The sequence below is a fragment of the Trachinotus anak genome, unplaced genomic scaffold (assembly GCF_046630095.1).
Source record: "Trachinotus anak isolate AG129_WGS33_773 ecotype Australia unplaced genomic scaffold, CSIRO_AGI_Tana_v1 ptg000009l, whole genome shotgun sequence".
Classification (NCBI taxonomy): Eukaryota; Metazoa; Chordata; class Actinopteri; order Carangiformes; family Carangidae; genus Trachinotus; species Trachinotus anak.
The window spans coordinates 21,072,501-21,098,524 of record NW_027273860.1 but is presented as its reverse complement, the minus strand read 5'-3'; the positions used below and the strand labels follow the sequence as shown (position 1 = coordinate 21,098,524).

General features: G+C 41.7%; 3 protein-coding genes across 8 annotated transcripts in view; 1 reads left to right on the top strand and 2 right to left on the bottom strand.

Annotated features, from left to right (window-relative positions):
* The window catches only part of ahrra (aryl-hydrocarbon receptor repressor a), a 63,880-nt gene extending 57,710 nt beyond the window's left edge, over positions 1 to 6,170 (top strand). Inside the window, exons 8-9 of the mRNA XM_071485753.1 lie at positions 125 to 333; positions 2,824 to 6,170. Of these exons, the coding sequence (XP_071341854.1) occupies positions 125 to 333; positions 2,824 to 3,970 (1,356 nt within the window). The 3' untranslated portion in view covers positions 3,971 to 6,170. The remainder of the gene's footprint in view (positions 1 to 124; positions 334 to 2,823) is intronic.
* A 6,205-nt stretch (positions 6,171 to 12,375) lies between these two features.
* pigm (phosphatidylinositol glycan anchor biosynthesis, class M) lies at positions 12,376 to 17,060 on the bottom strand. Of its 2 annotated transcripts, none has more exons than XM_071485742.1 (8): positions 16,359 to 17,060; positions 15,718 to 15,891; positions 15,456 to 15,576; positions 15,107 to 15,350; positions 14,814 to 14,917; positions 13,827 to 13,984; positions 13,494 to 13,595; positions 12,376 to 13,331 (listed from the first exon to the last, which is right to left on the bottom strand). In XM_071485742.1, exons 1-8 carry the CDS (start codon positions 16,527 to 16,529, stop codon positions 13,164 to 13,166), a joined length of 1,242 nt encoding a protein of 413 aa, XP_071341843.1. In that variant the 5' UTR covers positions 16,530 to 17,060; the 3' UTR covers positions 12,376 to 13,163. The 2 variants fall into 2 exon arrangements, with proteins under 2 accessions (XP_071341843.1, XP_071341844.1); XM_071485743.1 differs by having other exon boundaries at positions 13,827 to 13,981; positions 16,359 to 17,053.
* Positions 17,061 to 18,367: 1,307 nt separating this feature from the next.
* Positions 18,368 to 26,024, bottom strand: part of serpinb1l3 (serpin peptidase inhibitor, clade B (ovalbumin), member 1, like 3) — a 22,509-nt gene continuing 14,852 nt past the window's right edge. For 2 of the 5 annotated variants that reach the window (XM_071485740.1, XM_071485741.1), the window contains exons 2-9: positions 25,719 to 25,900; positions 21,985 to 22,125; positions 21,544 to 21,661; positions 20,997 to 21,139; positions 19,788 to 19,865; positions 19,420 to 19,509; positions 19,147 to 19,327; positions 18,368 to 18,980 (exon numbers count right to left, since the gene is read on the bottom strand). In XM_071485740.1, the coding sequence (XP_071341841.1) occupies positions 18,754 to 18,980; positions 19,147 to 19,327; positions 19,420 to 19,509; positions 19,788 to 19,865; positions 20,997 to 21,139; positions 21,544 to 21,661; positions 21,985 to 22,125; positions 25,719 to 25,895 (1,155 nt within the window). In that variant the 5' untranslated portion in view covers positions 25,896 to 25,900 and the 3' untranslated portion in view covers positions 18,368 to 18,753. Of the gene's footprint in view, positions 18,981 to 19,146; positions 19,328 to 19,419; positions 19,510 to 19,787; positions 19,866 to 20,996; positions 21,140 to 21,543; positions 21,662 to 21,984; positions 22,126 to 23,376; positions 23,479 to 25,718; positions 25,901 to 26,024 lie in introns of all 5 variants that reach the window. The other 3 variants (XM_071485737.1, XM_071485736.1, XM_071485738.1) reach the window with 3 other exon arrangements.

The following is a 26,024-nucleotide window of genomic DNA, read 5'->3' as shown; positions in this document are numbered from 1 at the left end:
AACTACAGTTTGATCTAAGAAAGTTTGACACTTTCTCATGTTTCCTGGAATCAAGTTGAAGACCAATTAAAATAAAAGACAAGACATTTTCAAACTAGGATCTTCTTCTTCTCTTCTGTCCCAGACTATGCAGTTCCAGGGTCGACTGAAGTTTCTCCACGGGCAGAAAAAGAAATCAGCGTCTGGGGCTCTGCTGCCTCCCCAGCTGGCTCTCTTTTGCATAGCTGTACCCCTCCTACTGCCATCCATCACCGAGATGAAAATGAAGAACATGTTAATGCGGGGAAAGAACAAGGGAGGAGGAGGAGGGATTATCTCAGCACTGGAGCATGGGTAAGAGGGACAGAAGCCTTATACATGACCATATCCTTTCAACTTTAACTAAAATTGGCGGGATGATGTATATTCACACTGTGTCCTAGTGTAAAGGCACTGACTGTTTTAATGGGGTGCTACTGTTATTAAAGGTCAAGCGTTTTTACAGTCTCAGACTGTTATGGTCCAAAGCTGAGGTTTGATGCATGTTGGCACCTTGTTATGGCCTCTAGGAAATTACATTGATTGGCCTGATGGGGGAGCTAGAAGTAAAGGTCAAAACTTTGAACCTTGAAAGGCCACAACCACTACATCCTCAGTTAAGTTTTGTTGAAGCTGAGAGTATTGATGCACTTTGTCACCAATCAGCCCAGAGATGCTTTCATAATTCATAAAGGGTGACATGTGTACTTCGTTAATGTACATGTTAAATCATGTCTACTGCCTTGACTAAGATCCATGAGACAAGGGTAAAGGAAACACATTCAAAACAGAGTGGGACTGCCAAAAAATACATGTGCATCAGTCCTCATGTGTTATTTATTCATTTTTGAGTTATAATTATTTTAGAGGTAGACTACCAGCTTATGAGTCAGCCACAGCTTCATGAGCACACGAGCATTTACCCTGAGACCCAGTTACCAACACAAACATGAGGCCTTTCTTCACCCAGCAGGCTCTGACACCAAACCAAGCCGAGCACTGGACGCCTTACCTGTGACCAATTAGGAGAAAATACATGTCTCAGCTTGGATAAGGCCCTCTGTGCCTCATGCATCATTGACAACTTTGGGAGGCTGCAAGTCCAAGAGCTGAGCTGTAGTTGGTGAGCAGAGGCCTACCACCCCCTCTGCTGTTCATTCTTTCTCCTCCTCATCCAGGGCGACATTGCTGATGTTGATAATTTTTAGTCAAATACCAAATACTTATAAGTGGGCAGCAGGTTGGCTGGTTAGATGGGAGGCCATCGGGTTTCTTAGTCGACGAGCTGATGAGACGACTGCTATACATGAAACCTGATTTGAACGAAAATTGCCACAGGTTGGCTACAATGTGTGCTTCTTTTCCTGTAATGCACTTACATCCTATGTGATGTCAGGATCCACCAAAAGATATTCTTGCTTAGTTTCTCCATCTGTGCTGCATAAAGCTTTAGATTATAAAAACTCTTGACTTCATAAAAATGGTTTTACTGAGGGTAGATATGACCATAGAACATACACTGCTTTAAATATACTCACTTCCAGATCTCTGGATGTGAGATCTGTTGTTACTGTCTCATCTTTATAGTGTTCAGTGATTCAGTGCTGAAACATGAAAAAAAAAGACTAGAATTATTGGCTCACGGTTTTATGCTCCCGCCACTCAGACTAGATTAAGGGTACATCCCTGAATCCGTGACCTTGACCTTTGGCCACCAAAATCTGTTCATGAAGGGATTTCCCTGTAGAGTTTCTGAGATATTGTATTCACAAGGCCAAAGCCATATTTTGTGAGGTAACCATGACCTTGACCTTTGACCACAAAATCTAATCAGTTCATCCTTGAGTCCAGTGAACATTTGTACCAAATCTGAAGAGTGGCATTACTGAGACATCATGGTTATGAGAATGGGACAGACGCACAGATGGACGGACAACCCAGAAACGATGCAGCACAGTGCAGAGTGATGATGATGCATTTGTTAATAAATAACACAGGTTAAGATCAATTACCTCAGCAAAAGTTTCAGTCACATTGCAGAAAGAAATGTTTTTTGAAATCCTGCAATTATCCTGCACATGTTTTGGCATAAAGAAATCCAAATAATTCAATTCAACCCAGTTGGTGTAAAACTGACACAAATCATATTATTTTTTATGTGTTTTAAGTGTGTAACGCACAGTCTGCTTTGTTCTTCAGTCATCTTGAGGCAGTCTGGTTTTAGCCTTATTGAAAACTTACATAACTTCCACATATTAATCTACATATGTAGGCCTATTATTGAAATTGAATGTGTTATTAGATCTGAAGTCTCCACTGATTGATCATGACGTTCACACTGTAGTGGTCAATGGCAGGAGATCGGAAAATACAATTTAAAAAGACTGTCACTCAAAAAAAAGGCTGAGTTTGCTGCTGCAGTGTTAAGAAGAGCTGAAGACACAGTGTGTTGTTCTGCCTGGAAACCCAGAGTGCTGGTCATCATTGATCTTCTGGGTCTGGATCTTAACTCTGGTCTCAATTTACAGAAGAGACAGATCCTGGAAAAAGTTAGTCACTTTTGGAACGATTCTCTCATGAACTAAAGTGAACCAAACCTAGATGTTTTTGCTTTGAGTCATTCGCCAATCAGAACAAAAAACATTTTGTTTGTGGAAATTCCTGTATGGATATTTGGGTGGATTTTTTTAAGAGACCACCTCTTCTTGAATGTGGTCAAAGAACACAGTAATATTACACAATATACACAGACGTATTTGTCGTCTTACTCTGTGACTAATGATCTCATTTTCTTTTCTCTCACAGTGAGCGAGGAGAACACCTCCGGAGACACTCCTTCAGTGGAGGAATGGGAGACATTGCAGACCCTCTCCTCCTGTCATGTCCCACTCCTGGTGGTACACAGCGAGGTCACCACACACCCTGGACCCCGCTCTCCAAAGACAACATAAAGTACCACCCTGATGGTTACTACAACCAGGAGGAGCCCCTGAACTACTGTAAGTCCTCCATGGCTTCCCATAAAGGTCTCAGCCCAGGCCTGGGTGGCAGCTGGCCCCTGCGGCCAAACTCAGGTCCCCTCAGAGCGGGTCAGGGTATGGGTTACATCCCCTCGAACCGCTTGAACAAGACCGGTCAGTATGGGAAGCCGTACCGCCTTTCCCCAAGCTGCTACAACAGCCGAGGTGCCGAGGTGTTTGTGTCTAAGCTCTACGGGAACGTCCAGATTCCCACAGACCCAGACGCCTACTGTGTGGACCTGGTGAAGAGCGAGAACGGCTACGGAGAATGCTACGATAGCCATCTGATGACCGAGATGCACCCCATCAAGGTAGAGCACGACTCAGACTCTGAAAACGGCTGTAATACCTATGGGCGACCCTGGGCTTGCCGCGACCCAGAGGCCCTCGACCGTCGCTATGGTAACGGGGTATACGACCAGAGCTCTGCCCTGCAACTCAAATCAGAGGCAGATTATTATGACCCGCAGTTCTCACCCTGTCAGCGAGGGAAAACAGGCATCAGCCCACCCTACAACAACGGCAACTATAACAACTATGCAGTCAACAACGGCGGGAACAGTGCTGCACGTCTGTTAAAGTGTGACAAAGACTTGGGAAATAACAATGACAACAACCAGTTCAGTCCGCAGAGACTCTCTCACTCAGACTCTATATGCAGCAACCAATCTGTCACCCTCATGGACTCACACGTCTATCCACAGGACACTCACAAGGCCTACATGCATCCGGACTACAGCAAGCACGGCACTTACGACTTCAAAGGTCACGGCCTGATCCATTCGATCAAGCGGGAGCCCATGGACTCCCCACCGTGGTCTGAGAGCGGCCATGACATAAACCAGTCCATGATGGTTGGTCCGAGGAACGTTATGCCATGTGTGATGAGCACAGGGCACATAAAGTCCAGTCCTTACATTTATATGCAGTAAGAGGGATTGGAGTGTTACCCACACACACACAAACACACACGCACACACACACACATGCACAACACACGCGTAAACAATCAGTGTGCATTACAGTGCTTTGTGTTATTATTGTTTTCATACACATGCACCAGCATAACAAAAGGACTGTCTTTGATTATGAGGATTCCCAGGATGTCAAGCACCTCTTCGACTTGACGGAGAGGTCACTAAAAGGCTCAGGTTCTAGTGTTAGTGTTGTGACAATCAGAAATACAGTTTTTAATCCAGTTTACGGATGATTTTTGTTTTTAAAGAATACATTTTGTAGTTGGTTCCAAGCACTTTTGGATTTAGTGACAATGAGACAAATTATGTCTAGAAAACACCGTTTCATTTGCTCTTTGTGTTGTGCACACCTGGCTTTTGTGGGTGGAACAAAGCTTTTGCTGTAAAAAGAGACTTTTTTTTAAACTTTGTACACAGGAGACAACTTAACACCTGCTACTGGGCTTATTCAAGGAAGAAGGCTGATTATGAGAATACAATTAAAAGTCAGAGATAACAAGTAATGGCATTATCTGCCTTGAAGATTTAAAAGAGTTTATTGGTGGTTTTGCATGTTTTAGTGCTTTGACTATAAATCGCCTGTTTTAGTCATTACCCCCTCCAGTGATGGATGAATGGAAATTACTAGTTTCTATGCATTTTTGTGATCTTTGTTATTAAATCAACATGCAAATACTTGAAACGTACTTGAAATCCACTGCAGTAAAAATAGTTCGGTCAAAGTTCTTAATGCATGACACAACCAAATTCACTTTATTTTTTCACATCTCTGTTTGTGGTCTGAATTAGATTTTCCACGAGCATAGCTGTCTGAGAGTCCTTCATTATACCAATAAGAAAAGTTTTGAAAATTGCTGCAGAATCCTTTGCAAAACTTGACAGTAATGTAAAGCATATGCAATTTGTAGTTAATGGACCAAAACATGTAAAACTATTGGTATGGCCAAAGCTTTAAGTATATTCACTACATTTGTTTATTCAACTAGAAACACAGGCAGCAGGTGGGAACAGTAAGTGGGGAAACAAGCCCCCAACCACAAACCTGTGGATCAAGCATGTGTCCCACTGTTGAGCAAGGCACTGAATAATAACAACTCCTACAGGTACTGCTCTGTACTTGCTCCCTGTCTCTGACCTCCTATGGAAGGAATGGAAAGAAAAGTGAAATTCAAAGTGCACAGTAAAAAAAAAAGGGTAAGTATGATGATGATGGCAAAATTAATTTAAAAGTAAGTCACATTAACATGTAACAGCATTAAACTGACATGAAAAGTGAGAACGAGTCAGTTCAAACACTTTAGAATTGAACCTTTGAATTGTAGGTCCTAAGAAAAATGTTCTGCACTGGTTAAACGAATACATTGATCATCAGCTGAAGGTCTGTTTGGACAAGTGTTAGACTTAACTGAAGGAAGAGAGTACGTTGTTCAGAGGCTCGATATTGATTCCTATCTCAACGCGCACAATACTTTCATCATTTTCAAACTCCGGTTGAATGTACAAATTATATTAATTTATGTCATTGTATGTCAAAGCTATGTTGTTGTACAGTTTGGATCAGACTTTCGACTTCGTACAACCTGTCTCACTGCAAATGTGAGACATTTCCTTTGAGATAAATATTCACTTTTAATGTTGTTTTTTCAGTTGCAAAACATCAGACATTGTCCTCACAGTGTTTTTGCACAAATTAATGAAAAGCACCAAATCGATTCAATGTCAGAGTCTCGGTTCTGTGACGCTACTGTAGTAGTTTCTAAATTGCACTACTGGGAGTAGTTCAGTTGAGGTTCAGCCTTCCCAGACAGGTTTTTGAGTTGACACGCACAACTGTACATGGTGTCACTGTTCGGAATTGTCTTTTTCTCTTTGTGTGTGTTCATTTCAGTAAATGTTTGATGATTCGTATTTATTGTAAGAGGCAAATGTGTATAATTTAAGCATTACAGTTTTGAAGGCTTTTCTGTTTCACTAAGGTAAATAAATGTGGCTTTTTTTTCTTGCTCTCTTTTTGATAATTGTTAAAAAGACTGTCATACTTGTCTCATGGAGGAGGTAGCTGCAAGGTAGCGAACACAGTGTACATATGCAGTGTCTTCCAGTGTTTCTACGTGTTTTTGCAAATGGAACTTATCTATTAAAAGACCTTTCTTCATATGGAAAATCTGAGTGAAGTGTTCTTTACAAACAAATAAGGCGAGCAACATATGATCATGTGACAGAATATTAGACAGCTGTAAATGACAAACATGTCTATGAATCACTTAGAAAGTGTAATAAATGAGTGAGTGGCTTTGTGAAGGAAACACAGCAGGAACCACCAGATATTGTGGGCCTGTGCAAAAGCTTACTGTTTGTCAGAGTATACAAATAAATGAGATATACAGAGACATTTTTAACAACAGTACATCAATATCAAAGAGCTCAAACCAAATAATGCAAAATACTATACAAGGTTGTTCTAGAAACCTCCTGCTCATAAACACAATGAAAAATGACCTGATTACATTGTTCGGTTAACGTTCTTGTCTTTTTAGTAGCTTTTAAATTTTTCACAGCAACTGTGCTCTCATCCTTCAGATATGTGTCTCTATTAATAATTAACACTTAGCAGAACAAGATACAGAATATCTCTGGCCACGTTGCCTGTATGATTAATGTGCTGTAAAGCTGGTTTGACAGCTCCTTCACACGACCTGAGAAATGTAACGCTCGTCTCTCACCACTGTCTGGGACAAAGGCTAGAGCCAGGGAAATGCTGGCATTCACAGAGAGGTGGGGGGCAAGGACAGAAAACTGTGCTCAAATCCTGGTCCTCAGGATTCCCAGGAGAGCTGGATTTCTATATAGTTCAATTGTGTTCACATACAAATGTTTTTGCAGGGTCTAGCTCCCCAGCAGTAAACCAGCTGATGTCCTAATGTTTATAGAAATTAAAACACAGTGTGGCGAACAACAGTGGACAAACAGTTTAGCGGCACGGTGGTGCAGTGGGGTTGAACCAGGCAGCCGGCTCAGGTCTGTCTGTGTGGAGTTTGCAGGTTCTCCCTGTGCCTATGTGGGTTTCCTCTGGGTACACAGTCCAAAGACATGCAGGTTAATTGGTTGTTTTAAAGGTGTTTAAAGTTTGATCTGGATCAGTGGTTAAGTGTTATATGCCTCATATAGGCACCCAAGGGTGGGGGTGTAACACTAGCTTATAGAGCATTACAGGCTGCACCAGGATCAGTGGAAGGATTTTACTTATTGGGATGACTATGAGTGTGCAAGTGTGCCAGTGTGTGTGTGTGTGTTTGAGTGTGAGTATGCTACACACATTATTATCCACTGTGCAATTAAAAATACAACATTCATACATACAGCAGGTTCGTGGTGGTTTATTACATTTATCTGCTGTTGAACAACATAATATAAATTGAAGCAACAGAACAAACAACACCAGAGAAACAGTTTCCTGCTTCAGCCTCAGCTACCACTGGATTTGATACAATAACTGAAGGTTCATAATATCCTGCATCAAAAACCACATAAGCAACTCAATGTGACCTTGTCATTGATGGAAGTCCATGTTGGTCTAATGTATGTGTCAATACATCATTGTCAAATCAATGATGTTAATTACTGAGAACAAGTCCAACCGTAGATGACTGGTGTCCTCAAAGCCAGAGTTTATTTTTGAAAACTCTTCACACAGTCAGTACAACATCAGTCACTCTGGACCAAACTCACTTTTCATCGCTTTGACATAAAATGTATTCACTGACCACGACCATGTGGGGTCTCACTGTTCTCTCCCAGTCACAGACGGGTTCACAGTCTCTCCACCCCTTGTCCCACAGAGGAACTCCTCCTTGTGGACAGTATGTACAGTACTGTATGTGTAGTGATAACATTAGATTGCATTACTTGAATTACTTTGGTGTCATTATATGCACTTGGAATTCCTCTGTGAATAAAAGACAAAATAAACACAAATAATAAAAAATAAAGCATCTGTGATGGATACTGTGAAGTAGCTCAGTCCAGTAACAGAATCTAGTTTGTGCTAAATGTTTAAATAAATAAGAACAGGTAAGAGACAGTGCTGATCCATATTATAATGCTGTCTGTTGTTAGAGTTGATCCTGAGCTGTGGAGCCAGTGTTTTGGTCACATGAGTGTGGGAGTGTTTTTGATGTGTGATCTGAACAGAGAACTGTGTGAAGAGTTATGAAAAAGGTGAAGTCAGTCTGGAGAAATGTGAGTTGTAAAAAACACAAAACCTATAAAGCCAGTTAATTCCTCTGCATACTTACATGACGGCCCTTTGCGTGTCAGTGCGGATGTTTTGTACACCCATGTAAACCCCAACAGTTGTACAGGAGAACCATTCACCTCCTCTTGGCTATTAACTAATTAGGGTGCTACTTCCTCCTGTGGTTGCAGTCCTGAGAGGAAACACTGCATCCACGTTAGGAACCTCAAACATTCATATTTCACCTTCACAGGGAGTTTGGAAGGATTTACCTCTGAGCTTGTTTACAGCTCTGCAGGGCTGGTTACACCACTTAAACAGTAACTGCCAGAACATGAATGAGGCTCATTATAATAACGGCTAAATGATATTCATAAGTTATCCTTAGTCATAGAGTAATAGTCCATGAAAACCGACTGTTATTCAGCTTGAAAGGAACATACACTAAGGTTTCTGTAATGCATGTGTTTATTGGAAGAGGTGCAGTAGTTTTTGTAGTAGTTGTAGTTTTAGTTTTTATAACTAGAATCAAACTGTGGTCACTGAATATTAAAAATAACAATGATATATACAAACCACTACCTATGTGGTTATCTAGTCTCAGAACAAAAGAGAAGTGAAGTCTCTTCCTGTCACCTTACAGGGATCAAGCTCTTCAATCTGAGTTACAAATGCAAGCGAATCTCTTGCACGCACACACACTCCTCTTCATAAGTGAGGGACTAAGTCATGTGAACCAGTGTGTAGTATTTCCCTCTCTTTTCCCCAAAAGACTACTTTGCTTTTGTCTCAGCGTAGTTTCATGACTGATGATGTGACAATGAACTTTAAATGTTTAATTTTCGTCTGCGTGCACGCAACCTTCCGTCACGCCATCTGTGTGACACTTGTTCTGCACAGGGAGGGGAAAGGGTGAGAATGACAAAGAAAGAGCAAAGAGAGAGAGAGAGAGAGATGAAGAGGTAAAACCTAGAGGTGAGAAAGAGAAGTTAGTTTGAGAAAAGGGTGAAAACAATAAAAAGAGCACATCCAATCACGAGAGAGGAGTGACTGCTTAGGGTAACTGTAGCATAAGCAAAGTGTTTGATGCTTGTTGACAGCTGTATCTGTGAGGGGGGAGTATGTGTGTGTGTGTGTGCGCAGACCAAGACCTATAATCCTACACCATGCAAGGGTGCGTGACCGTTCATACCCCACTCCGCACACCATTTGCCCTAATTGGCTGCACCGACTCTCTGTGTCTTTATCCCACATGCTAATAGACACTCATACAGGCAGATGCACCAGTGCATACACAGACACAACAATGTCCACGTCTCCTCTCCCCACGTCCCCGGTGACAATGAGGAGAATCCTTGGGGGTATGTCACAGACACGCATGTGCATACACATATGCGTGCACATTAACATGCACATATACACACACCCTACTAAGCATATGGAAGACGGTCACGCAATCCCCTGCCCTTCACCCGCACAACCTCGCCACTTCTTGACTACAATGAGCTAATGAACAACAAACAGACCTCCTTGCCTTATTGCTTGCTTACTTTCTTTAACTGTGTCAGTGCCTCTGAATCAGTGGTCTCCTTTTGTGTGATGACCCCCCCAACATTAACTCCAGCACACCTTCAAACCACCCACCCAGCTCCAAATATATTCATCTGAAATGATTTTAAACTGGATGTTATTTGACACTATTAATAGTATAAAAATAGCTTTTTACAACAATTCTTTCATTCTATTGAACTGCCCGTGTTATGTCATTTTGGTCACGTTTGTAGCACAACTACCTCTTGGAAACTGGATGTTTCAACCACTACTATGAGCTTCCTGTTCACAGTGTAGTGAACAACATGTTATTCAACTAGTAGTTTAACTGCATTTCACAGAAGCTTGCTGGTAGTTCACCTTCATTTATATGTGCATAGTGATTCAAGTAGTTAAATAACTTTCCCCCCCCCATTTTTGTGTAGTTAGCTACTAAAAACTAAAACAATTTTGGGTCATCAGCATAGAGGATTTTTTATTTTTATTTTACCATTTGCTTCTCTACTGTAACTGACCCCCCTCTGATCAGCCCCGACCACTGTGAAGGCAGCTCAGGCAATGCAACTGTTTATTGTTTACAAAACCAAAGCTGACATTCTTTACCCTTTCCAGGGAATAGTGGAGTATTTATTTATTTTTTTGGTTTATGTATGACCTGTGAACATGGAGGCACTTTTTGCAATAAACTCATACGACAAGTTTTCAAAAAGTTGGGACACTGTGTCAAATGTAAATAAAAACAGAATGAGATGATGTGCAGAAGTGTTCCTGAGCCCACTCAGTGATTTCCACCATAGAATCACATCTGTTTTTAATGCAGAGCTGCCTGAGGACCTGAAGATCACGGCCATCCAGTCCTGGTTTTCAGCCTTGTCCCTTGCTCACAGAGATTTCTCCAGATTCTCTGAATCTTTTAAAGATATTTTGAACTGTAGAGGCTGAAGTTCACAAATTCTTTGCAGTTTTACGTTGAGGAACATTTTTCTTAAACTGTTGAACTATTTGTCCACACAGTCTTTCACAGAGTGGTGAACCTCTCCCCATCTTCACTGCACAGAGACTCTGCCTCTCTGGAGCCTCTTTTTAGACCCAATCATCTACTGAGCTGCTGCCAATTAACCTCATTAGTCGTGAGATATTCAACCAGGTGTTTTGTTTGTTTGTTTGTTTGTTTGTTTTTTAGCATTACACAAATTTTCCAGTCTTTTGTTCCCCCTGTCCCAACTTTATGAAACTTGTTGCTGCATCAAATTCAATTTTTTCATAAAGCAATAAAATTTCAGCATTTCAACATCTGATATGTTGTCTTTGTTCTATTTTCGGTTAAATATGGGTTTACATGATTTGCACATCATCACATTCTGTTATTTACATTTTACACAGTGTCACAACTTTTTGGAAACAGGGTTGTACTTTGTTATAATTTCATATCACATGTGCACTGTCAATTAAATAATTTCTTTCAAAAAGTAGGTTGAACCACATTTGCAAAGTAGCTTTAGTTAACCAAACTACATTTTTTCCTCGAGGAGCTTTGCTGTAATTCATCTTCCTCCAGTGTGAAGTAGCTGGTAGCTTGCAAAGCTGTGCTCTCAAACTAGCTTCCCCAACACTGCCTGTTTGGACCTCTGTTAACAGTGTGGCCCTGTTTGGGGATCAGTAGTCTAAAAAATAAGATGAAAGAAACATCCATAGCCATCTTTCAGTCCTAAGGATGTTAAAAAGAATCTGCTGAATGTGATAGTGTTCAGTGTGGGAGTCAAATGGTTTATGTATGTGCCCAGGGGCGACTAGCCAGTTGAAAGGTTACTGAGTGCATCCTGGTGATTCATAAACTAGATATGCAGGCAGCAGCTGACCGTGAGTCATACGCATGCACAAGCATATGCAACACACAAGAGGGCAAACTCCCTCACTCACACAGATACCCAAAGTGCTTCATAGAAATGCCCCCAGAAAGTCCCTAGTTCAACCCTAACAACTGTATGTCTCAGGTTTTCCTGCATGAGCACGTGCATTCACACACACACTTCCACTATCAGTCATGAGCCAGGGCCAGCAAACATGCACAGAAGCAAGAGCACTAAAGTGAAAGTTCGGGGGAGAGGACAGATTATGGAGCCACCGTTGTTTTGGGCTGTGTTCATGCTCCAGTTGACAGATTCGCCTGTGAAGGTGATGCTGAGAGATGCTGCCATCGTCTCTTCTGCTGGGAAATGCTTCCACCGAGTGGTCACAACTGCACACTGCAGATGAAGAACAGCCTCATTTTGTGACACCAACATTCAAACTATAGCTGAGACTTACATAGAAAAATGCAGCCAGCTGCCACATTTCTGTTGTCCGTCACTCCTGACAGCCCACCTGACACTGAGGGTTTCAACAGTTAGCTACGTGTCCCGTCACTGTCATGATGAATTATTCTGTGGCTGAATTAAAATCTGTCACAGAAACCTAATTATCATCTAGTATGGACAGTAATCAATATCCTGTTCTGTAATCACATGGTTGATCACAATCTAGTCACCTGGGTTCATCAGAGTATTTGTCCTCATGTGCCCATGGCTTTCTCAGGGAAGCTTTAAGTTTTTATTGGACCAGAGTTTCATCCAAACTCTGACTCACTACAACACTTTGCACTGTATCTTGAATATTTGCCTCTTTAACACAGACCACAGTCTCTTTGTTCAGTTTTTTTTAAAGTCATATCCACAAGCTTTTCAAACAATTCCAGCATTTCTCTGCACAAACAAACATTTGGTGTGGTTGAATTCCTCGATCGTCATATTAACAAACCCCATTTCCCATCACAAATACTGACAATTTTAGCCTTGGATCACAGCAGAGCATCTCCTTGTATCAGTAAGTGTTGAACTTGACAGTCAGTTCTTCACGGTGATTCATCAACACATGCTTTTGATCTGTTACAGCAATGAGCAACAATACTTCAAAGTATTTTTCTCTAAACCAAGAAAATGTGCCCAGTGGTTGTTAGAACGGATCTCTGATCTACAGCAGGTATTTTGCCCCTGCCAGCGGATGGAAAACATCTGCTTGGTTGTGTGGTTCAGCCACAGGTGGAGCGGACTTCAAAGTTTCAACCCAGAGAAAGCAGTGTACCAGCAGTTTTCTGCATGACGTGAGTCATTGAGGATTGAAGGGTTTTGACCTGCAATTGCAAGCATTTAATCAGTGGGTTTAACTCAGAATGACTGAAAATGCCACAGTGGCTTTGTTGTTGACAGATTTGTACCAAGATTACTATGGTTACAGGAGAACGTAATTAAACAAACATCCTTTGAATCTTCATATTGAAGCTGCAATCAAAGTCAGAAATCCTTCCACACTCAGATCACTTGAGCATCATTCAACCTTTAGTCTCTGTGGAGTTTGTGTTGGTTTGTAGTGGGTGATGATCTGAATCAGGATGAAACAGTTGATGATCAAGAAAAACAATCCAGCGAGCCAGATCAACAGGAAGGTGTTGTAGCCTTCAAACTCCAGGAAGTAGGCCGGGCCCAACCAAATTCCCTGATACCAGAGAGACAACATAACAATTTCATTACACCAAGGTCAAGTTAGTTCTTCCATTCAAAACTTTTGCAAAAAGATGCAGGGATGAATCTGCACAGTTCAACATTAAAAGTTACAGTCAAATTTAACTGGAAGTCAAAATGTGCTGAGCTGAATTACTTGTCCAGCAAACCAGAGGAGCAGCAGACCCACTCCTTGTTTCAGTGACAGACTCAGGTGAGGGATGACCAGAGGAAGTAAACACAGGTACCACAGGAAGTACTGCGAAAGGACAACAAGCAACTTTGCTAAAGTCTATGTGAATACAACATTAATATAAACATGACATTGAATTAACTAACTCAAATCAATGACAGTTTGATATCAAAATGAAATGAAGAAAATTGATTAATTGGATCCCATTTGAAAAAAGAAACACAAGCAAGTTTTTTTACAGCTCATCTCAGTGCTGAAAGTAGAGTGCTGTCAGTGGGTCGATGGGGGTTCGTGTACCTGTGAAGTGCAGACTTTGTTGAAGGAGACGAAGATAGCCGTGTGGAGGAAACAGGAAAAGGCCAGGTCAGCGTGAAAGGCCCACGATGCCACCAGCAGCAGGATGAGCTGTGGGGCAAACGCAGCCAGGCCAAGCCACTGGCTCCACCTGCTGTCTGCTCCAACATAACACAACAGGAACTGAGCATCACCTTTAAAAAGCTGCGTCACTTACTCTACGTTTACACTCCCTGTTTACACAGACAAGCCAGGAGAACACTAATACACATCCTTCCAAGTTTATAACTAATGTAATAAACAACACAAAACACAAAGAGCGACAAAAAAATATGTTGCACTGGTTTGAGGGATCATCATGATTTCCACTACGGTAGAACATAACATAATAATATCATTGTCCATTGCCTGAATACATGCGTGACCTTATATTCTGCTGCTATCTCATTACTATTACCATTTTTATTATTATTATTATCATTAGTGGTAATAGTAGTATTAGTAGTATTAGTAGTAGTATTAGTATAATTATTATTATTGTTATTATTATTATTAGAAGTAGCAGTAATATGACATCATCATTATTATACCATTGTTGTCATTTTAATAATTATTGTAATGTCTAGATTATAATTACTATAATACCTATAACGGCTAACATTATTATTGTAATTACTATTATTAGGATAAAAAATTAACTCAAACTATTCTACCACACACACACACACACACACACATACACACCTATCTAAATCTTATTTGATGTACACTTTGTCTGTTATGTTCTATGGTCACACTGTCCTCTGTCTTTTTGTTTTCTCTGTTTCTCACTTTATGATGCACAATAAAAAAAACAAGCACCTCCTGACTATTGACCACAAGCCATGTACCTCTGCACGAGCTAAACCGTCATGCTGGTCTTTGCTCTGTGGCTCTGTGTGCTGTCAGGTGTCACACTAGGAAGCTATAAGTGGCCAGATGGATGAATACCTGCAGTGAGGTAGAGCATGTAGAAGTACGGAGAGAAGTTGTGTCTGATGTCCGTCCTGGTCAGATGGTACAAGTAGGTCTCATGAAGAAACTCCCAACCATACCTGAGGAGAGGAGTCACGTGATTTGAGCATTTCTATTCAAACTTAAGTTAATGTATTTCACTAATATCAAGAGAGTAGGCAAATCTGGACTAATTACACATTTTGTGATATAGTAAAAAATGACAATACAACACTTGTCTGTGCAGAGTCAACTCTAAATCACAGGTGACAGAAACCAACCACTCTCACATGTGATAGAAGAGTGCTGTGAGCATGCAGAAAACTCCTCCAGCCACACTTGCAAAGAGGAACAGCTCTGTGTTGAGGAAGCTTCCAATGAACCCGATAAACCTCCTCCACCTCTGCCTGTCCTCCTCTGCTCTGGTCTCTGCCGTGCGTAAGGTCAGCGCGATGGGCAGAGCATATGTAATGGGGTAGATCTTCATATGGACTGACAGGCCATACAGAACAGCTGCCCATATGAGACGGTGGCCTGGGAGAAACAAGGTAAAAGCATTAGCAAGGAGCTGTTTATTTATACTACTATACAATATTAGCAATGTCCAAAGAGCCACACACGCACAAACCACCCCTTTACCTTCCATACAGAGTAAAGTCCCCAGCACCAGGGCCGCCATGATGGACTCTGCATTCCCTCGGCTGGATACTCCCATGGGCAGTGGGTTGAGGAGCCACAGGGAGGAAACACGACAGGCAGTCTGTACCCGAATCCCCAGAAAAACACAACTTTATCCGCACTGCACTTTTTCACAAAACAAAATGAGAGAGGTGTTTATGAAGTTATGAAGCAGCTCTTCAAATCAAAGATTTCTGGTCAAAAAAGGATCCGACTGACAAACCTCAGAGCCCAGACCTCGCAGGCGGAGGATTCTGTAGATGAGCAGCCCGGACAGCACGTCACAGACAATGAACAGGATCTTGCCAAACACCATGTTGAGATAGACGTTGGGGGTGAGAAGCCAGGCCAGCAGAGGAGTGTAGCGGTAGGTTGATCTGTTGTACGGGGACTCACCCTGTGTCCCACATTGAAACGATCAATGTAATATGAGCATGATACCAATACCAATCCCACAGTGTAGAAACACTCTGTTACATGTACATGTACTCCATCTGTGTAATATTATTGCATCATTATTATTAATGAAGTAATGGCATATAACCAGGTTAAGTTCAGGTAAAGGTCATGAGTGACAGTGTCGTCCACCACTGCTCCTTTTCATCCAGTGACACAGAAGTTAGATGCCAATTCAGCAGTTCAGACGGGGACTTTAAGTTCTCTCTCACATGGTCATACCTCAGAATATCTGGGAGGGTGTACAGACTGTGTCAAGCACAGTTTGGGATTTGTGAATGCCTTATTTTATATTTGTGAAAAGACAAAAGAAAGGTTCCACAGCTAGATCAAAGACTTGTGGACTAGATTATGATGGGAGGGTGTACAGACCGTTGTAGACCTGACACCTGCTGCCACTGCAGTTACCTCAGTCATGAACCTCGCAGCATCGGTGAACACATGGTAGTCGATGTCAGTGTACTTCACCACCATAGTCCGGTCCTGGTGCTCTCCATAAGCGACCAGAGCCAGTCGCACAGCGAAGGAAGCCGAGAAAAGGACGTGTTTGCCCGTGAGCCTGGAAATCAGCCGCTCCATCACCCACCGGGCGGAGGAACCAGATTAGCAGGCAGAAGCTAAAGTCGGCTAACTAGTTCGAGCTGGAGCACGTCAGCCGAACTGTCCTTTCCTCCGTGGGCATCTCAACTTCCACACCTGTGTGGAAACATTACCGACATGGTTCACTAACAAACTCTTGAATGACCAGATTCCAAACATGACAACCAGGAAGATTTCCGGAAGCGCTTTCACAGACACTGATGCGCCAGCACCACCTACTGAGCTGGAGTACGAGCCCCCTGAAGACCGAGCCCGCCCCTCAGCGAACACTCCGGGGTGTCGGTCCCGCCCATGGTCCCGCCATGCAAGATGTCTCTCTTCCTGCTTACACCTGGTTAATGTCAGCACCAGTGATATTTGGTTGTTAACTTTCTGTTTATATGACTTAACTCTTACCTTAGACCTTACCAGGAAGCCATTTTTGTTGGACTCTTCTTTTATCCTGTGTTTTTTGTGTGCTGCTAGGGAGTCAAGTTTAGCATTGTTCCCTTTTTGTGGGTATAGCTTCAGTACTCACATTTCTAGTCAGGGCTGTTTGGTGATAAGTTGTGTTTTGAAGACGGGCATTAAAAGACTTACAAATTAAACAAAATGACTCATCAGAGCTTTCATCCAGTTTTAGGTTAATCCCATTTCCCCTGTAGACCAACATGGGGTTGTAACAGGACCACAGAGGTAAAACTCTTCACAAGATTAAAACTTTTTTGTTTGTCTTTCTTCAACCACTTATCGTCTCATGACCCTACAGATTCGTGACCCTTTAGAGGGGCCCTTACATTACTGTGTTAGTGGGTACCTCTTCCTCCTCTACCTGCAGTGACATAGACCATGAAAATCTTCTGGATTGCCTTGAGAACAGGGATGAGCTCTCTGGGGCTAAATCGGTTCCAATCATACATCTCAGGGAGGAAGTTTCTTTGGGGATCATGTGTCAGGGAAATATGATTTGCTTGTTGGTGTTTCTCAGGGAAGTTGTCTTGGACCACTTTATATTTCTCCATACTCCCTTTAGGTGAAATCATTAGGGAATATAAACTCAGTTTTCATAGTTACGCTGATGACACACAGCTGTATATTTCACTTGAGCTTGATGATGACAATACCGTCCGTTTCCTGATCACTGGGATAGCAGCAGTGAAAAACTGGATGACCAACAACTACTGGAAACTAAATGAGGACAAACCTTAAGTACTTCTAGTTGGCCCCCAAGATAAAAGAGATACTGAGTTTAAATCATCAGTAAGGTGTATGGGTATTATTTTAGACTGAATTAAATTTTACTTCACACATAAAAGCAGCTTTTTTATCACTATCACCGTATGTATGGCTGTTTCTATCCCATGAAGATTCTGAAAAATGTATTTATGCTTTTATTGCAAATAAATTAGATTATTGCAATGCTCTTTTTACTGGTCCTCCACAGCAGCCCGTTAAAATACTTCAGTTTATTCAGAACTGTTCTGCGACTTAACTAAAATGAGGAAGAAAGAGCATATTACACTACATTTAGCTATGTTTCAAGATTAGATTACATTTCAGGGTTCTTTTACTTGTAAATACAGCTCTTAATTGTTTGGGACCATCTTAAATTGCAGACTCTGTTGTTTTAAAATCCTTCGCAAGCTCTCAGATCTTCTGTTACACTTTTAATAGACAAAATTATTATGCACAAGAACAAAGGCAGCCCAGCTTATTTGAACTATGCTCCCAAACTGTACAAAAGAATGAATGATCAAACTGATCAATATCATTATCACATATGGCCGAACCAGATCTGAGAAAATACAAATAAAATGATTCTTTAATGTGACGCAATATTTGTGAATCACACACTTTTATTTCATGCGTAAAAGCATAAGGATAGATAAAAATGCCAGTTCAAAACCTCATGTAAACTCTTGTTCTTTTTAGCCTATAGTCATTATATATATATAATGGTACAATAACATACAACTGTATCACAAAGGATGTATCTATCTGTAAATGTGATTTCATCACAATGTTCTCTTTGTTAGCTGAATAAAAAAAATGATTGCATACGCTGTAGATAAAGTGTAGAGTATCTTGCAACCATTGTATTTTCACATGGTGTAAAGGCACAGATGAAAAAGGCAGAATAAAAAAGGCAAATTCCTTCAAAGGTGATTCTCAAACATGTATTACAGACATTATTACAGTGATGCAGGCAGAAACCACAGCCCCCTCACTCAGGGGAGCAGTACCGTCCAGCAAACAGGACGCTCATGGAGGGGTTGTGTCGGATGAAGAAGAGGAAGGGATGGTCTGCAATGAAAGTGGCTGGAGGAAGAGCGCAGCGCAGCATCATGATGGCGGCAGTGGCGGCAGCAGCTTCAGTTCCCTCCTCGTTCACCTCCACAAAAGCCTTGTGGACGACTTTTGACAGCACCAGGTCGTTGGCGGGAGACATGCCTGTCAGCAGAGGAGGGAGAGACAATATTTCAAACAAATGTAATACCTGCTCTCACCTTCATGTTGATGTCGATTTGGGAGAACCTCAGGACTTTTACTTGACAGGTTTTTCATGATCTGTAAATGATTAGGATTATTTCTGCTACAGTCCAGGTACGTGTCCTACCTGAGAAGTCACTCATTGCAATATCGAAGGCATCCACCATGCCCATGCTGACCAGGACATCCTTCATGTCATACTTCTCCTCCATCTTGAACCGTGGCAGGCCCACCTGGACCTCAATTTCATCCATCATGTCTGGACGAGTCCACTCCACAAAGTTCTCATAGGTCAGCTCCTTCTCCAGCTGGGGGTGGACACAAAATCAATTATCAATTTGTTTTTGTCTTTGTCTTTTGTCTCTTTATGTGTGGAAGTGTAATTGTGTGCATTTCCTACTTTCTCCAGACCAGTCGAACCATCCTCTATGTTCATGGGTAGAAAGATGAGCATGCTGAGCTCCTTCCCTTTGTAAGGCATCTCCAGAATCTGTGCAACAGCGTGTTTCCAATATTACAGCATATATAAACTGGATAGCTCATGAGTTCACATGCAACAATCAAAAACAAAGATAGTTTCATAGAAAAAAGAAAGTCTGGATCATAACCAAATTCTTATGGATTTTTCTTTGAATCAATCCTGTTCCATAGAAATGCTGCTTAACCTCATTCAGAAAGGTAACAAATGACTGGCTCTGTTGTCTCGTTGGTTAACAGGTGGTTGACATGCTGTTACTAACTGATTAATTCAAGTAATTTCTTGATTACCTGGCAGCTTGCTTCAGGGATGTAGGTCAAAGGGAACTTAGTTTTCTGGTACATCATCTTCACTGGTTTAGTGTCATTCTGAAAAGAGCAAACAGAAACATACGATACTTCAAACCAGCTGGAATCTGGCACACATCACCGTGTTGTGGTGATGTAGAAGTAAACGGCAAGGTGTGGTTAGTTCACTGTGACATCAGTGCTGAGTATGCAAAATATACTCAGGCAGCAAAACACTGCATTTCAGCCTAGTGTTAAGTTATTAATATACACTACAGTACATTTAAAGCTGCATTAAGAGGCATTGTGGATGTTAATGTGAGCTGATCCTGCTGATCTCACAACAGTCATCACACACTGAAGCTCAGCCAAAAATGCTGGAGCTCTTGAAATAAGTTGAATCACTTCATGCAGCTCCAGCTTTTTGTCGACCAGTTCAAAGCTAAATCACTTTTATTGCTCTGAGTAAAGTCCATCGTCTTCTTCTTTTTTTTTTTGCTCTGGTGAATCGTTTGACAATAACCAGACTCAAACTCTAATCTTACTTGAGCAACATCTTCTTAAGCATGCCAAGAAAAGGCGTCGTCCATCAAAGGGATGCATCACAGTGTCCTTTGTACTGGACCATAGCAACCTATGATTCACACTCACATGTTTAAAAAGCTATCGGGAAACGTTTCCTCCTGATCTTGAGTAACATGCAACACAGAAGTGTCTGAAAAAATTGTTGTGTTATAATCAGACTCATAATCTTTGTCCCTGATTTCCACATCTCCCTGCGGTCATGACCCTGATGTTGAATTCTTTTCACTTTTTAGCTACTTTCATTTTCCATTTCTTCAAGGCCTACAGCCTGAAATCCCTAAACATGTTTTCTGACTTCAGGTTGATACCATATGATGCTTGGAATTAAATTAACAACAGAAACCTTACACTGTGCATTTTCTTTTTTCATTTTCACTCAGGGATGCGTTTGACTAAAAAAATGATGAATTTGGCTTTTCAGTATTCCTGCAGTGTTTGCAGCAGAACTCTCATTTTCATCTGATATGGCGGAGCTGTGGTCTGATCAGAGGACAGACAGGAGAAGACTGTCCCAGCGGCCTGCACATGGCTGCTCTTACATCTGCGTGTATTTCATGATATGCTACCATGCAATATAGTTTGAGAAATCCAGGCTGAGTTCAGTTGACAGTGTTTGTCCATACGTACCTTGTTGAGTCTGAACTGAGCATCCCGTGTGGCACTTTGCTGAAACTGCTTGTTCCAGTTGCCTTTGAAGTAGATGGCATTGACCAGAACTAGCCTGGTCATGTTGTTCACCACACCCTGGGCCAGCACATCCTTAATTTTACCTAAGAAGCACAAATTTGAAATGATGAAGAAATAAGAAGCTCAGCTGTCATGTCTCCTCAATGTAGAATTTAGTTATATTATTTAGAACACAGAAAATTTCTCATTTCCACGGTTATTTACTGTATAGTTTCAACATTTATATGGGATTTTTCTGTCTTCATACCAAGAAAAGTGGACTAAAGTAGCACTCAGCCTTTCTGTGTGAAAGGAATTGTGTAGAAATTTCTCAAACTCATGGCACTGTGAGGCCAAGTGCTTTTACGTACAAAGATGAGCCTGACACAAGACTGTGATTAACCAATATTAATGAGATATTCATCTAAAGATTTTTCACTTCCTCGGTTGCACTGCTTGGAGGGAACATGCAGGTCTATTAACATACTGATGTGTGTGTATGACCCACCTTGTGTCTGCTTCTCCACCCAGCTGTTGATGTTGAGCCTGGCTGCCTCAAAGCTGTTTATGAAGTCCACAGACTCCAGCTCGGCGCTGTAGTGCTTCCTGGTTTTTCCTAAGAACTCCTGGAACCATCAGCAACACATTTACTGATTCTGATCACCCAAAACAAGACGTCCTCTTCACCTGACTTCATGGAGTTAACAGTCATTACAGCTAGGAGAGTATTTTCACAACCAAAGCTGCTGTCCACCCTCTTCATTCATCATTTCTTTTGCTACAAGCTTAAAGATTCCTATCTGAGCCTCTCATTCACTCCAGCCTCACTTTCTGTAAACAAAGCCACACCCAATCATAAAGATGTACAGTCTCACACACACACACACACACACACACACACACACACACACACACACACACACACACACACACACACACACAGACACACCTCAACAAACTGGTAGGACTGCTCCCCGTACAGTCTGTTGGCCACGCTGAGGGCGTACGGAGCATCTGGCTTGTTGAGCTCGCTCAGCAGCTGAGTGAAGCCAGAGTGGACATCGTCCTGACAGTCCTGGGTTTTCAGAGTCTGTAGACAAAGGAGACGAGTGGTGTTAGAGAGACACACTGCGCCAGTGTTACACCAGCTTAATATAAAGATCTCATTAGACTGGTCTTTGGAGTCATGAGAATATCTTTGTTGTCTTTGGTGCTCCATGCCAAGTACTTGTCTACACTGTGTTGAACGATGAGGAGTATGTGGTGACTCACCTCAAATATTTCCACAAATAAACTTAATATATTTGGTTGTTAGTCTCTCTTGGTCTAAACAGTGTAAACAGCATGAGCATAGAACCTAGTGCAACACAACACAGTGTATTGATTGGTCCATATTGATCTACTGGGAAGAAATCAATGAAATGAATGACTCAATGGGTTAAGGTGAGAATTTAGATCCATTTTTATGGTCTATTAAGCTGATGACTGTCAGTAGTTGTATCTGAAAACATCTGGACCATTTACATGTCAATCATGATGCACAACATCTCAACACTGACTGAAAGACATGTGCCAAAAATAAAAACACAATAAGAAACCGACATGGGAAACATACGAGTACATTAACACCTTTTACACCAGCTTTAAAGAACCCATGGAAATGCCTGTGTAAGCTTTGAGGAGCCTTTGCAGAAGATTCCCAATGAAGAAGATCCTTCATCCTCCATCATTCCACCATGTTGTTATTTTCCCTTCTTTTTGAAATAAGAATTTAGGATGGTGTGTTTTGTTGGTGTGTATCCAAATCAGCAACACATAAACCATCATCTTCCGTTAACTGTCATAGTGATCTTTGCTAAACTTGGTTTGATCCACATACAAGGGTGTTATCAGAGTAATACACTGGTCAAGGCAGACACACAAAAGGAAACAGCTCAGTTTGTGTGTACCCCATATTTCTGATTATGATGGGTTGTCATGAGTTGAGTTGAGTTCAGTCGGGGTTAAATCTAATTTCACTGTGGTTTCCAGCAGCTGCTCACCCGAGATAAACAGAACACCAGAAAAGACACCATACATAGAAAAGCCAGAACTACATTCCTGTGAATTATGCAACAGTGTGAGGTTTGGAGCTGATAGTTGACACACACTAACCCTTCAGGAGGGCAGTGCCCTTGCATTGCTGTGGTTTTCTGAATTTAATTCAATCCAGCTGCATATTGGAGAGTAGCAGAAAAACAAGTGACAGATCTCCTCCACCACATGACACCAACCAGACCACCTGTTAGTAAAACACTCTTCAGTTAGTTTATCACCCCTGTACTCCAGACTCTGTTACCACCTTCAGCAGGTAATGTGGCAGCCTGAACTGGATGTGCTGCTGCATCTGCATCTGCTCTGCTCCTGCATGCCGTGGCTTCTCTGACTCAGTGAAGCTGAGGACCTACGGGTACAATTGGTTGTGTTTACTGTTAAGTTAAACGCCACGTGTCTCTGGTTGGGTGCAGGAAGACTGTGAAGGTGTGTTACATGCAGAAGTGTTGTGTTGTGTGTGTTTTTCTGCTACTCTCTGGGTGCCGCCCCTCTTGCAGCGAGTGGATAAGTGCACCGGTGTCCCATGGCTCATCGGAGCCAGTGGGCCAGATGGCAGTGTGAAGGCTGTGTGTGTAATTGAGATAGTGCTAACATGTTACTCTCTGTGGCTGGGAGGGTGCTCCTGACTTTACCTGTTTCCTGGAGCTTGTTTTCCATTACTGTTAAAGGATCTTGGGATACCTTATTTTACCTTGCGATCATACATTGGTTTCCTGGTTCCCTTTCTCCCCGGTTTATTAATTCTGTTACTTCACAGCTCCCCTGGATCACTGACTGAGGAAGCTGCCCAATTAGTGCGATAGCCACCAGCCACAGGGAGCAACACAGAAACACTATATCAATTACACACGCAGCCTTCACGCTGCCGTCTGGCCCACTGGCTCTGATGAGCGATGGGACACCGGTGGGCTCATCCACTTGCTGCAGGAGGGGAAGCACCTGGAGAGGCACTTAACAAGGCGGATCAAAATTAAGACAGGTCAAACAGCTGATCAGAGAGAAGTGGGTAAAATTATATTTTGTCTTTACTAAAACACTTTTATGCAATTGTGGGATAAACATTTTCTCCAGCACAAAGTCACAGGGAGACATAGGACTGTACTGTTACATTACATAAGAGTATGTGGAATACACGGCCGTCTTCAGACTCAAACTATTCACCTGCTGAATGTACATAACATAACAGTCTCTGAATTATATTGACTGGAAAAGTGGTGAAAGTAGCTGCGTCTTCTGTCATGGCTTTCACTCTTCGTTACATTGACTTTCTGTGTGTTGCTAAAGAGTGGCCACACCCAAGAACGCCGTCAAGGTGTACTGACCACACCCTGCTGCAAGGTCAGACCCGTCAGAGTCACTGACAGTTCCCCTGTTTGAAAAGAAGCATTTATACAGCACATATGATTGGTATGTATGAAGAGGTACTTCCGTTCATCTAAATATTACAACATATTTCTATATAACCTTATTTAAGTAACTTTGCACAACTGTGACCGTTTTCATTTTCCTAAAATATAATTTCTTTAGTTTCAGCCTAATATTCTAACATTCTTATTTTGTGTTGCAGCTGATATGTTGTATCACACTGAGAGAAAAATAATGTGTTTTTTTCCCCAGGTTGAACATTTTGAAATTGGACCAAATCATTATGTTTGGTGGTTTGCAAGAGGATGAGTGTCAAGTTCTTTCAGGTTGCATCATTGCTGACCCACATATCTCTTACTCCCATCAACACACTGCAGTATTTGTACAGCAGATGAGACACGCAACTTTACACACACTGACCCTGACAGTGACACACACGCACACACAGGATGAGGGCCCACTTCCACCACCCCTATCAGGGTGTGGCTTTGCTTCCGCAATTGTTTAAAAAAAAGTCATACAGTTTGTCAGTACATTCTCTTGTTTTATGCCACTTGAGCTTCCATCTACACTGGTTATTATAATATATATATAATCAGTCACTTATCTCATTAAACAGAGTATATGACTGTATGGGCATAATAATTTTCATGTCCCAAAACTACTAAATACACATAAATTAAGCTTTAACAAAGCTTTCTCCTGAGGATCTTCATACTTCTTAGTAAATGAAGTGAACTCCCAGGCAGCCATACAAGTAAACATGTGGGACATATGCACATAGGAGGAACTGATAAGGAGTACAGATTGCTTTATTGTACCTAGATCTTTATTGCCCTTACACTTCCATATCATATTATGGATCATGTTCCTATAGTAACACAACACAAAGCTGCTCCTATAAAACTGGTCAGAGTCTGAACAGAGCTGATCTTTTTGCTGATACAGGGTTGCACACCTCCAGTGCTCCACTCCACCCTTTCATTTGTATCAAATTAATGTTCAGTGTAGCTTAAAACTGTCTCAGAGAGGCGATGAGTTCGAATCATGGCAACTTCTGAAGCCGCTGTTTGTGGTGATGTATTACATGAGAAATCTGCATCATTTTGTCTCTTATAAGCTTCACAATATCAAGATGAACCAAGTGCAACAACCTGCATGTTACTTTTCACAAAAACAGAGAGTGTGTGTGTGTGTGTGTGTGTGTGTGTGTGTCTCCTGTACCTCTGACATCTGTGTGGCTGTGTTGCCTGCAGCCCCCAGCATCACCATAGCCAGGGCTGAGGAGATGCTAAAAGGAGAAAAGAAGACATTTGCAGTCTTGTCGTTATCACTCAGCTTGTTGAGCAAAGCCAGAGAGAAGGTGGTGTTGGCCTTGGACAGAGGGGTTGATGATGCCATTGTGTCTACGAAGAGAGAAGGGCAGAGCATTCGTTATTATATTACAAACATTAAATATGTTTTTACCTCTCTATCCAATTAGTATCTCACTCTGTTACTAAGCCAAACTCCACTGAGAAGTTAGCTAAT